Source organism: Cygnus olor, chromosome 21 (genome assembly GCF_009769625.2).
Source record: "Cygnus olor isolate bCygOlo1 chromosome 21, bCygOlo1.pri.v2, whole genome shotgun sequence".
NCBI lineage: Eukaryota > Metazoa > Chordata > Aves > Anseriformes > Anatidae > Cygnus > Cygnus olor.
The window spans coordinates 1,262,848-1,276,554 of record NC_049189.1 but is presented as its reverse complement, the minus strand read 5'-3'; the positions used below and the strand labels follow the sequence as shown (position 1 = coordinate 1,276,554).

Sequence of the window (13,707 nt, the reverse complement as noted above, 5' to 3'; positions counted from 1 at the left end):
GTCCTTCTCTTTCCACGCAGACCGACTTTCTTCTTCTTTCTTCTTTTTTTGCTTTCCACTTCTGCCATTTCTCCAGGTTTTTCCCCTTCTCCCTGTTTCTGGTCTGGTTTAATCCCTGTGTGTGTGTGCGATCGGGGCTCTGCTGAGTCACAGAAACTCGAGCTGGGAGGGGTGTGCAGAAGCCTTGTGCTCGTGTCCCCTCTCCAGGCCTGTTTGCCTCCCACTCCCATGCAGACAGGTTTTCCCTGTGCAGACTGTGGTCCTTCTAACCACAAGTCATCCAGCTGCTGCTCACTTCTGTTTTATTTTGGCTGGCATTTCCTCTCCTGCCAGGAATTTGGCCATCCTTCCGTCACCTTTACTGACTTCTGAACCTTTCTTACCTGTAAGTAACATGTTGGCCTCTTAGCCGCACAAACTCTCTGTGGGCACCCTCCGTCCCGAGTCTGATCTTCACCCCACGGCTCCAGCTGCTGCCTCCTCCCTGAGGCTCCAGCCCCGTGGCCAGCAGTCGCCCATTCCCCTGCTCTCTCCCGCTGCACTTTGGCCAGGATCCTTCCGCCTCCTGCCCCAAAGCTCCCTGTCCTCTCCCACCTGGGGCCACCTGCCTGCCTGCCCCGCGCTCGCTGCTGCTCGCCCTCTGAGCCTGAGCGAGCGTAACGTGTGTGTGTGAGAAATGAAACCTCCTTGCTTCCCGAGGCTGGGTGGTGTCAGGGGGAGAAGAGGGGTTGGGCTGTGACTTCTGCACTCAGCAGCTGCCCACGTTGTCTAAATTTCAGTGTCATCCCTGGGAAAAGGGAAGAAGCTGAGTGTATCCTGAGACAATTTTTAATTTGACATGCTGTAGGTAAACACAGGCACGTTGCAGAAGGTTAAAAAGTTTTCTAATCTCTACGATCTGATGGTTATAGCCTGGCTTTGTCAGCTGTACCTTTTCTGAATCCTCTGAACCCGATGTACTACTCCTCTCTTCCCTGGCTGGATTCAGTGACTCCGTTTCATGCTGTGCTGCTGGCTCCTGCGAATAAGAGCAAACATCAGCAACAGGCTCTGAGCACCATACCAGTGCTAAAAGACATGTTTTATGCATCAGAGATTGTTCTTCCTGTGGATTTTAATGACACGAGGTTTTGCCTTGTACTTGTAGATGTCAGCCATAGAAACGATGACAGAGAAACTGGAGAGTTTTGCAGCCATGAAGGCAGACTCTGGCACTTCCCTGCAGCCCCTTCCACATCACCCTTTCAACTTCCGATCTCCACCACCCACGCTATCCGACCCCATCCTGCGCAAGGGCAAGGAGCGTTACACCTGCAGGTAAGGGCCTTGGCACCACCGCAGCAGCGGGAGCGTTCTCCCAACGTGTTGGGGCACAGAGCAACATCACAGCAACATCATCAGGCACAGAGCGACTTCACATGGTCATCCTTACTGTCTGGATACGGGTGGGGAGGAAAAACAAGAAGCAGCAGAATTAGAACAGGGCATTCTGATGACTAATTCGCTCTGAAATAGCTTGTTTTGTCTGGTAGAAAATCAGCATCTTCTATTTTCTTTGTAATTTTTAATAACCTTGAGAACAGATCTGGAGATTCTCAAGCAAACAGAGTTCTCCAAGCCAAGTCTCTTGTGTGTGGTAGCAAATGCCACAGTTTCCAGTGCAAATGCATTACAATCTCAGCTATGCAAAAAAAAATGGAGCTTTAAAAACAGCGTGCAGTAAGCCTCTCTGTTCAGACACAACTTTACCCGCAGAAATACTTACATATCCATTGCAGTTATCAGAGCGTATCACCAAGGGAATAGAAATCTGTATCTGCTTACACGGTTTTACCTGCAAGTACCAGAGGTTCTTGTGATGGCTCCTGCTTCATTTTTCCTTGGGGGCAGTAAGTGGGTACAGATTTTGTTTGATGCACCTCTTGTGTTCTACTGCCTCAAAAGCTCTGGGCTCAAATTTCAGTTGTGGATTCAGAAATGTGAGGTTTGTAGCTCCAATAGGGACTAAACTTATATGTAGATACACAGTAGCAAATTAACATTTGGATTTTCATTATTGATTAATGCTCCCGTTAACTATTCATTTTAAGGACATTTGAAGGTGCTGAATGCCTCTGAAATTAAGAAAGTCTGCCCATATTTTCCTTCTACAACATTAAGCATCGGGCTTCACAGACACAGAACATAACCTTCCCTCCTGAGTATTTTATTTCCCAATTAATGTTTTTATTTATACCTCCCTTCCTTTTGAGTTTTCTGTGACTCAGATTTATTATGGATCGCAGTTCATTCTCTTATTTTATTTTATATTGCTGCATTTCCTTATTCTAAGCAGACTGTCAGAGTCCCAGCAGTATATCCTGATAACAGCAATGCAATGCTGCAGCATTTATCTAGAAGCGAATGCTATGAATTCTGGGGATGATCAAGTAGATTCTGCGTGATAAACAACCAAATAAGAATATAAAGGAGATCTATAAAAATCTCAAGTGGCGGGCAGTGTGAACAGTCAGTGATTAACCACTCTGTCCTAATGCAGGAATGGGGTAGTATCAAATGAAGTTACGAGTGACAGGCTCAAACAAGCAGGAGATTCTTTTGGACACACCACAATTCAGCAGAGGAACTCATTGCTGTAGGAGGCTGAGGACATCAAAAGCTTATATGCATTCGCAAAGCTTTTAGAAAAATAGGTGGAAGAAGCTCAGCAAAACCGTGTTGAGTGCAACTGTTCAAGTTTAGGCTCAGAAGGATCTGGAACTTCAGATTACTGGAAGCTGGGAGAATATACTGGGGATGCGTCAGTGTATCCTTTCTTTGTTCTTATATACTTCCCCAGGCCTCCAAAATAAGCTACTAAGTCAGAATTTGGGTCTGACCCAAGTCTTCCTATAATAGGCATTTGATTTATTTTTTTTCCTGCCCTTCCCAGTGTTGCAGCATTATTGACTGCTGTTCTGTGTCTGATGGAAATGGGTTCCAGCAGTATCTCACCACCGTAAATCCTCTTATTCTGAGGTGGACGTCATGCTGTTAGTTCTTGCGTCCACATCTTCTGCCCTCAGTACATATGTGCCCAGAGTTATAAATGCACAAAGTGATTTTCTAATTTGGGGAACGGTATCAAAACAAGTCAGAGAGATAGCAACTGGTGATACAGTGTTTGTAATTTTGGTCTTGTGGCAGAGCTTTCGTGCACTGATGGTTACTTTGGCTTTCACTGTCTAGGTACTGTGGTAAGATCTTCCCACGCTCAGCAAATCTGACAAGACATCTGCGGACACACACTGGAGAACAGCCCTACAGGTGATGTTGTCCCCCAGATACTGCCCCTTTCCCAACACGCTCCTCATTCACCACTCTGTATTTTTTTTTCCTTTCTATAAAGTTGTGCCAACATAATGCTGCAGTCCTGTAGCATTACATACAGTGATTCATAGGACTGTATATTATGTGTACCAGCCAAAAATAATCAGGCTTGGCAGCTTGAAGATAGACACTTAACTTATATTTAGATGTATGCTGGCAAATGAGTGGTCTGATTTCCAGTGTTGTTTAACACTCACATTAACCATTCATCTCAAGGACAGCTGAAGGTGCTGAATGTCTCTGAAAATCAGGCTGTTTTGAAGGGCTTGCCAGTAAATTAACTGCTGGATCTAGCTAGATTTTTTTTTCTTTTCCTAATGCATGTGAGAGGTGCCTGGGGTAGTAGATGAAAAAAAAAAAAAAAAAAAAAAAAAGCCCTGTGGTATATGTGTTTTAAAATCTAAGTTAGGTAGTGTTCCAACTTAAGTGGCAAAGTTTAAAAAGAGTGATCAGAGGGTGGGAATTCAGACACTGTTTGACTTAGTTAGGTGTCTAAGGTAGAAGCCTGTACTGTTTTCTTCTAGTTGTGGACAAAAAAGTCTGATTCTACACTGCAGTTTGTGTTGTGTATAGAAAAAAGGGCACATACAGACACATTTATAGAAAATGCAGGCAGTGCGTTCCAGCCTGGGCATTGAGCTCTACTGAAGGGACTCCTGTTTAAGCGAGTCTTTTAGATTTCAATAAACCTCACGAGAAAATGTATGTAAGTGTGAGTATATATATGAAGGGTCATTTGTCATAGAATATTTTTGCCCAATATTTTCTTACTGTTTTGCAGTCAGTTTCAAAAAAACTTTGGCCAAAAATATGCTTAGGTTCATTTCTTTTTAGAATAGTATACGAGCAAAACTGAACGAATGATGAATAGAGAGCTCACTGAAAATCAAGCATTGTGTTTTCCATAACATGAGTAAGTGTTTTGCATGTTGTCAAACAGTAGTAACAATTCAAACAATTTCATTTTTGGTAGCTAATGTTATGGTATTTCCATACACAGTCGTAAGTTCACAACAAAGCTAACGTAACAGTTATTACAAAAAGAGAAACAAACAAATTTATGAGCAGCAAAAGGCCATCTGGTCAAATATATCAAATTTTTATGCTTAGTTTAACTTAAGAAGCCACTTTCTCCCACATTGTAATCCCAGGTATGTACAGAGTCAATTTTTTTTTTCCGTATGGAGCCATACAGAATTCTGAGTGTAGACATTAGGTAAATTAAAAATAATAAAAAAAAAAACTCTCCAAAGCAGACATATATTTTGGAACCATTCCCTGTTCTTCTGATTTTTCAGTTGCGTTATTTGATATGCCTTGAATGAACGCTGTGTATTCACCATACACCCCTGTCTGAGTAGAATGCTCACTCCCAATTATTCAGAGATTGTTAGTCCAGTTTTCTTCCAAAAAAGGAGACCTGCAACTTAACAAAGGTTAGGAAAATACAGATTTATTTGATCTGGTCTTCTCCCAGAAAATGGCCCGTGTGTTTTTTTTTTGCAATAGAGGTTTGACTTCTGGACAATGTTGCATTATAATAGCACTCCTGAGAGTTAGTGCTACATTTACAGAAGAGCTTAATTATCATTGATTTTCTTTTGCTCTCAGAGAACTGAGATTTCCAACTTTAGCAGCATTAATTGTTTTGAAAGCTTGTTTTCAAAGTGCCAACCTTATGCAGGTAAAAGCAGCTTGCTGATTTTTCAGTGTTTTATCGATGTCTTGCTTATAACTTTTCATTTGATTGTTTAAATGTTTTTGTTTCTTTTTTTCTGTTGACTCTTGTCAGTGTTGGAGTTTGTTAAAATATGAATTAAAATGTTCATAAATCTACTACACGCTGACCAAACGTCCACATATAGATTAAGAAAAATGCAGGCCAGAAAATCAGATGCTTTGTTTTTTTGATTCCTGATTGTCATTGATAAGTGGTGTGGCTTTTACAAAGTCATTTAAAGTTAGTAGCTGTCTATTTAATTAGGCATAAGGTAGGAATACGTAGTAAATGAGCAATATGAAGGTCGATTAATTCTTATTGAAAAGGGAAAGTGCTACATGTTTTTTGGAGAGTGAGAAATAACTGCTAATGCACTGTGCTTTCTAAAAATGAGAATGATTTGAAGTGGCTTAAAGACAACACGCTATACCATAGAATTAGACACAGTTCTTTTCATTCTTCTATACCGTATCTAAAATTCAAAAATATGTACTTTAAAACCCAATGGTAAAAAGGACTATCAAGCTTAAAACTGCGTCTTTCAGAGAAATGCAAACTAACTCGGGCGTGTTGTGAGATCACATCAGACTTATGTGGCGACTCACGTTGTGAAAAGCAGGAGGTTGTTGTCCTTCCGAGGTTACAAAGCAAAATGCCGGCAAGGCGATTTTTAATGAAGCTCCTTACGCTTGGAACACATGAACATAAGGGTATACTGTAGCTGTGAGTTTGCTTCTTGTTTTTGTTTTCAGTCCCTGGAATCACAGAATCACACAAACTACATAAAACTTGGACTGAGAACAACTAAGAGCTACTCGATTCAGAAAGGCTTTTTTTTTTCTTCTTTCAAATGTGCCTTCCCTCCAGGATGCCATCTAATTGATTCTTGAATTACACCCAGTCCTTAAGCACTGCCTGTAAGGCTGTGATTCCTCCTATAAAGATGTGCTTCCTGACGTCTGTTTTGAATTTGTTTTTCTTTAATTTCCTTTTAGGCCCCCGTGTCCTGTTATCTGCATTAAGCTGAAACTAACAACTAAAGCTGACATCTACCCTGGCATTTCAGATTGCACACAGTTCAATATGAACCTCTTCTCTCTCATTTTCTTTTTTTTTTAATGTAGGCTAAATTCATCCCTGCTGTAAGTGCACTTGATATTTAGGAAGAGCCACTGTCCATGTGTTTTATGCTTTGTGACTGTAATTCCGTTTTACATTTTATTTTTTTATTTTTTTAATTTTGCAAGTGCAGTCACGCTATTGAAACTTCACGAAGTATGTTATCAAATGCCTTACCGTCACCTCTGTAGTGTTACCAAACTGTCTTTTTCTTACGGTGATTAGCTCAGTTACTTATTCTTACGTTGTTTGCTGTCTGTTTTCCCCCTTCCCATTGTTTGTCATACGGAGAATCCAGGTTGCCTCCAGCTCTGACTTCGCCCTGTCTGCTGTTCCTTAGAGCTCCCGCATTCCAGCTTTGGCTCCTTCTTAGCTATCCTTCAGTCCTGCTTTGTATTTTTTTAGCCTATTGGTGTGTTACTTTAAACTGATAAGCAAGAAATTTTACTAGCATTTTGTCAGTCTGTTTACAGAGTAAATACAGCTTCTTTTGAGCTTTATTCTTCTCCTGCCTCTGTGTTCACCTCTTCCCTGAATTTAAGTTGGTTCCTCTGTCTGGGTCATTTATTTAGATTAAAACCAGCAGAGACCCAAGTACCGACCCCTCTGGGACCACAAATAATACAGTACGTCTCCCTCGTCCCTTTACTTTCAGACGTTAGATATTGCTCCTTTCCAATGCCCCTCTGTTTTCTATTTTTTTAACAAGCTCTTTATCCTTTCTCTGTATCTGAACCTGGATCCACATAGCTCATAGTTAGAGCGAGGACCTGTCAAAGGGAACTTTTCAAAGACTTCCTGAACATCTAAATAAATTGACATACGGGAGGCCAGATCTCTCTTGCCTTGCTCATGTGAGCTCTGCCTTTGAAGTCCCTGGAGCTGCCGGCGTGAGTGATGGGCGCGGGGTACGCGGGGCAGCCGCACGCGCTCGGAGCCCCGATGCTCCCCTCGTGCCCGGCCCTCGGCAGCACAAAGCCGAGGCTGGACCGAGGAGGGCAGGTTTGAGGAAGAGGGGTAAGAAGGGTATGGGAAGAGCAACCCGGAGTGAGCAAAGGTGCGTCTCGAGGTGGGATCAGCAGTGATCTGATCTAGAAATATTTCCTGCTTATGAGGTGCGGACAGGCAGGGAGGGAAGACCATGGCATCAGCAGAGAGGAGGGGGCTGGCGGTGCAGTGTTGGTAGAATCAGCTGTGCAAAGCTGCTTAGGAAAACCCCACAGAATAAGGATATTGGGTATTTGTTTTGCACATTGCAGTTTTCTGAAATGCTGAACAGTAGAAGCTGCAGAAGCCTGGCAACTCGTGAAATCAGACTCGTTGGGTGCTAGCAGGTAGGGGGAGAGTAAGAGCTGGAAGTCCATGCATGTTTAACTTGTCAGTATATAAACTGCTTGTCCAGCTGACGTTCAAATAATGTCTTGTCTTCTGTAGCTGTTCACATTTTTTGGAAAAAAAAAATCAAACTTTTTAAGTTTGAGAAAACTATGGTTTAATAAGAGATTTGCCTTTATTCCTATGTTAATAAAGGTTCATTATTTGAGATATCTTAATATTTTTCAGTGATTTAACAGTAGGAAATTCAGAGGTGGACATGGAATCCATGAATACTCAGAGAGAGAGTGTTTCATAAATGTATCTCTGCTATTTCCAAAAATAATATCAATTTGGTTTTAGAGACCAAATAAAAATCACAGCTGTAGCACATCTGGAAATTGTGTGTGTGTTTCACAATATAGATTTTTTACACTCACACCCCCTTCTCGCATTTGAATCTGTCGTGTTTGCAGGAAAACGATACCATGTCCTTACTGTCAAGACAAATCTAGCTTCATACCTGAATGACAGAAGCCCAGGATACATTTGTGTGCCCTGTTCGAGCAGTGGAGTAATGGCACTCCTAAAACATGCCCACCGTCCTTGTGCCTTATCACATGGTAGCTCAGCTCAGTGGGACAAATTCTGTTCTTAGAGCAGTTCAGCTAAAGCAAGTGGTTTTGTTCTGGCATTCCGGGGGCTTGTGAACAGTTTTTATTTTGTCCCATAAGTGTGCAAGATTTGCAAAGGTCAGTAGTGGAGAAGGGATTCTGCTTCCCATGGGCTTTGGAAGCACAGCCATGAGGAAGGCAGTTTTGTTGAGGTACAAACGATGTATTTAAAGGGAGACCTAATGAGGGACTCAGGTTGGTTCAAAGAATTAATTTTCTGTAGCTCTAGTCCCGAAACTTTTCACGGCGGCTCGAAGCTGCCCTCTTCTGTACAGCGGCTGCAGTGGTGCCGGCGCTGGGGGGGAGAGCAGAGGTCCGAGCTCACAGCATCGGGGTTTACAAAAGCCTTGCTTTTATTCTGAGGGAATCTGAATCCGGAGAGGGGATGGCAACTTTGAACAAGCTTCCAACACATCTACCGTGGTTCCTGCCGAGGGATTTTTCAGAGACAACATTTCTTCACTCAACAGCTTCCCTAAACATTCTGGCTTGGCTCCTTACGCTGCACATTTTTTTCATCAGAAACCAAATATTCGCTACATAGGAGTAAATCTTATCCTGTTTGGAAACTACAGTGTATTTCTTGGGAGCTATTGTACTGTAATAATAACCGTAATTGCCTTTAAAGGCATGTTCTGCTGCCTGTATCTTGAGTACCACAAGGAATTTCAGAAATAAATCTAGGTTTGTCTGTATGTCCAGATAACTGTGTCGTGTAGGGATGTGCAAGCTAATAATGGTTTTATATTTTTAACCTCCCTTCTTTCTTCTCATTCTGTCTTCTTTCTCCTCTCCCCATATTTCACCTGCTTCCCCTACAAAATGAGAAATAAATTAACTCACCTTTTTTATTTTTACATTGATGTGTGGAAAAGTAATTATTTTGTTTAAAATTCTTATTTGTTTGGACGGCTCACTTCTTAATTAATCCTAATCCTTTCTTTGTGCTCCTTGAGTAACAATAATATTAGATTTGTCTGGAATGATTAATGCCTCGTGCGTTCCAGGTCCTCAGCTGAGTAAAGATTTATAGACCAACATTTTCTGGTTTTCTGGTAGTCAGATTTTTCTTTTTTTTTTTCCCCTCACGTTGCACTCTTTGGCATTTGCTTCTATTTTTCAGGTGTAAATACTGTGACAGGTCATTCAGCATTTCCTCCAACCTCCAGCGGCACGTTCGAAACATCCATAACAAGGAGAAGCCATTCAAATGCCACCTGTGTAACCGATGCTTTGGGCAGCAGACCAACTTGGACCGACATCTTAAGAAACACGAACACGAGAATGTTCCAGGTAGCAAATGGCATTGCTGGGTGGTTCTGCTGGGGCGCCGGAGGGAGAAGACACCATGGTCTCATCTCTCTGGTCACCTGGGGAGGCCTTCATGGAAAGCACTGTTTCTTTATGCCGAGCATCCTTAGGTAGCAAAATCCAAATGCCACCTCCTCATGCAGCCAATGATACGTATAGCTGCAGTATCACGGTAACACGGGCACACATGCAGAGTACTCAGCTCTGCCACGCTCCCGGCAGGTCCGTGTGCCCTTTTCCGATCACGAAATAGCAGTCATGACACTAACCTCCTGGGGACGCTGTCCGGGGAGCGTAACCTCCCATCATGAGACCTTTTGGTACAAAGTTGTTGCAGACACACCAAACTTTACCGGGGGTTTTCAACCTGAAATGCATGTGTAGCTCTATGTGAAATTCAAGAAGATAAATAGACTTTGTCCTGAGAGAAAAACTGGAGGAAGAAATTCCTGTGCTGAAGCCAGCTAAGTGATCTCTCAGCCAAGGGAAAAGCTTTATGGTAAAGTCAAAGGCAAACAGCTATACAATGGATAGTGGTTCCTGATTTGTATATACCATCCGTAAATGCTAAATACCATCCATGTGTCTCTCTGTAGTTCAAGTCTGGAAAACATGAGCCTCTGTTGGCAGCTTTGGTCCATGAGATTTCTCTTAAATATTACATTCTCAATATATAGTGAGGGGATTGTTGCATAATGTTCCTCCTTGATTTTTCCTCTTAATAATAGCTTTGACAATATCTGATTGTTTCTCCTGTTCTCTTTTCTTGTTTCTCTCACTCAGTGAGCCAGCACTCTGGAGTCATTACAAACCACCTTGGGACCAGTGCCTCTTCCCCAAACTCGGAGTCAGACAACCATGCACTTTTAGATGAAAAAGAGGATTCGTATTTCTCTGAAATCAGAAATTTTATTGCAAATAGTGAAATGAATCAAGCATCAACTTTAGCAGATAAAAGGTAGACAAGCAAATAAAATTACCTGGTGACATGTATTGTTAACATGGTTAAAAGACCAGTCTCAGCCTCTGTCCTGCAGTACGTGATGTAAAACACTCAAAAGAGAGAAATGTAGAAATGTAGCAGTTTGGAAGGAAAATACAATCAACTTTAAGCTCTAAGCCTGGTATTAAATCGTTTCAGAAAGTGATTTAAGTTAGGAAGGCTTACAGGAGAGATGCTAATATTCAGAGATGTAGCTGAAACCGGTGGGGACAAGTAATGGGGTTGTGCTAACAGAAGGCAGGCAGGCAGATTGCTGCAAAGTTAGCTCCAGTGCAACAGTTGTCATAAAATGCAATTTCATCACTAGATAAAAATGTCATTAGTGATCCGTTGACCTTCTGCCATAAAATCAGTTGGCCTGTTCTGTCAAAGATCAGAGGCACCTGCTTTTCTAGTCTTTTAATGTGTTTCAGATCTGTCTGTATCTGTGGATTTCAGCAAATCTGAATGTATAATAACTCACACCTGCAGCTCTCTTGCTTTCACAAATAGCTATTCAATGCCAATATTAAGGTGTAAGTCCAGAATGTAAGTATGAGAAATCCACAGAATGATACAACCCGCGTAGGGAACAGTAAGCAGTCTGGAACGTGCTGGCATAAAATTTCTGGTAAAGATGCTACACTTACCTTACGTCACTTGGTGGCATCCTACTGGGGTCTTAGTCCATAGCACTGTTGATCACACTCTCATTCTCGTAATGTAATTTAAAACTCCTAATCTCTTGGAGTCTGCTGTGGGTGTGAATAAGCAAAGTAATGTGAGAGAGAATTTAGGCTGGCTGTTGGGTTATGCTGTGAGGAAGCTTCCTGCATCTGGTTGCTAAAAGGGAGGTTGTTAGAATACAGAAGCAGAGAGGAGGAAAGTCCCGTGTCCCACAGATGTTATATTATGAGATGGAAAAGCATCATTTAAATCCAGACTAGACAAAATTATAGTTTAAAGAGCATTTGGGTTGGTATATACTTGACATGCTCATTGGCTGTTAAGAAATTGTGAAGGCTGAATTTTAACTGCCTAAAACATGTCTGTTTTCCTTTTCCTTGCAGTGTAAATGATATGTGTATGAACAAAGATACGTCTCTATATGTTTGCATGTATACACGTATATAAAATTAATAAAGTCTTACATTACAGTGAAAAGGCACGACTTACTCATTTGGTGTCTTTTCTTTTTCTTTTTTTCTTTCCCCCTTGACCAAATATTTCAGGCCAGAAATCCAGGATATTGATGGCAATTCCCAGTGTCATGGATTATCAAATGAGAAAACAGAAGATGTGGATGATGAAGATGAAGAACTGGAAGAGGAAGACGATGACAGCCTGACAGGGAAGTCACAGGATGAAACAGTATCACCCACCACAGAGCCCCGAGGAGCGTATGAGGATGAAGAAGATGAAGAGCCCACATCTCTCAACATGAGCTTTGACCACACCCGAAGGTGAGGTGGGCCGTTCCCTTTGAGAAGTCAAATGTGGGCCAGACTTCTGACCCTGTGTCACTGGTAGATTGTGAGTGCTACTGTTTTATTTTTCAAGCCATATATCATACCTCCAGTTTGATTTAAGCATTCACTTGAAAGATTCCATTTTCACCATGGTGGGGGATACGAAACAAGTGGACTGCAAGGAGAATCTGTGATAAGATGGATATCCAAGACTTGAGGAGTTAATAACAGGAAAAGAGTTAGTCCAAAACAGAAAACACCTTTTCCGCATACCACAGTTCAGTGGATAATGTCCGTCTCTAAAACCCTGGTCAGGGCAAAGGGAGAGGCATATGTATACACCCCAATTCGTACTGCGCAAAATGTTGACTTCAGGTGAAGTCACCAGAGTGCTGGGAAAAAGTGATTTTTTCTTCCTGAGGTCAAGCCATATCTATACACCTTCAAAATTAGTTTGTTGGACATGGTGTAGGCTTAGCATCGCTTTTGCTGCCTCAGTTTGATATTCGTAACAAATGTCCTGTGATGCAAAGAGCAGCATCTTGTCTAGTCTCAGTGCATCGCTATTTTCATTGCAACTCAGAATGCAGCAGTGTTCTGTGGACACGGACACACTGTCGGACATGTCGGGGAGTGGACAGCAATTGGACACCTCCACACAGTGAACTGTAGTCAGGCTGAACCGCAAATATTTATAGCACTAATGCTTGTACGTGCGTAGTCATGCTCTCCACTTTTTCTTTACTCCTTGCGCTTTGTGTCATTTCTGTGTTCGTCTGTCTGTCCGCTCACGCATGTGGCTTTGAGACCCCCATGGTATGTGCATGCAGGCACTGGGTTAGCACCACTCACATTGGCTGGTCTGTGAACGGTGAGATGAGCTAACAACAGGTCAACCCCTTCCCCTGGTCATTGGTACAGGTGTGTTGAGGAGGACGAAGCCGGCTTGTTAGATTTGGAGCAGATGCCGAATTTTGGGAAGGGGCTGGATCTTCGCAAAGCAGCCGAGGAAGCATTTGAAGTTAAAGATGTGTTTAATTCCACCTTAGACTCTGAGACAATAAAACAGACTCTGTACAGGCAGGCTAAAAACCAGGTGGGTATATGACAGAACATTTTATCTAGCTTGCCGCCAGCATGTACCATAGGATTAGCAAGCAGCTGGCCTCCTTTAGCTAAGGTTTATTTTCCCCTTCCAGTGAGCAGGAATTCTGTCTGTAATAAGTGAATCGTGTGGGAACTGTGTCTTGTTGCAACTATACAGAAATTGAGAAGAAATGGAGTGGGCGTCACTTCTAGGTCACCAGGTCAATTTATCATTAAGCCTGTGTTGTGAGAACATGCTTATAGAGAAAGATAGCGGCATCTGTCTGTTTCTATCTGTCTGTATAAATGTCTTTTTCTGACTATTATGTATTTATGCTTCACTGTGCTGGACAGGAGAGCTCACACTCAACACTTCTAACTGTACGCCTCTAAGAAAGGTGCTCGGAATTACTGCCCAACTATCATCGTTGGCTATGTAGGGAATTTGGGCTTCTGCTTTCAGAGAACCACTTTGCACCTAGCTATGGAACGTGGTGTAAAGTAAAGGGTGTGAATAATGTCCATCCTGACAAGTGTCAAGTATGTTAGTGGAGGCTTGATGATATTTAATACGGGGGATAAGCTCAGCTGTTGCACTGGAGTCCTTTTCTAACCTTCAAGCAGCAGAATGTGTCTTGAAATCTATCCCCAATGTCCAGCAAA

General features: G+C 42.2%; 1 protein-coding gene across 7 annotated transcripts in view; it reads left to right on the top strand.

The window, feature by feature from the left end:
• PRDM16 (PR/SET domain 16) overlaps window positions 1-13,707 on the top strand; it is a 310,444-nt gene that overhangs the window by 289,530 nt on the left and 7,207 nt on the right. For 6 of the 7 annotated variants that reach the window (XM_040533380.1, XM_040533378.1, XM_040533377.1 and 3 more), the window contains 6 exons: window positions 1,148-1,317; window positions 3,229-3,306; window positions 9,320-9,489; window positions 10,291-10,465; window positions 11,722-11,952; window positions 12,880-13,054. In XM_040533380.1, coding sequence (XP_040389314.1) covers window positions 1,148-1,317; window positions 3,229-3,306; window positions 9,320-9,489; window positions 10,291-10,465; window positions 11,722-11,952; window positions 12,880-13,054 — 999 coding nt within the window. The remainder of the gene's footprint in view (window positions 1-1,147; window positions 1,318-3,228; window positions 3,307-9,319; window positions 9,490-10,290; window positions 10,466-11,721; window positions 11,953-12,879; window positions 13,055-13,707) is intronic. The other variant, XM_040533382.1, reaches the window with a different exon arrangement.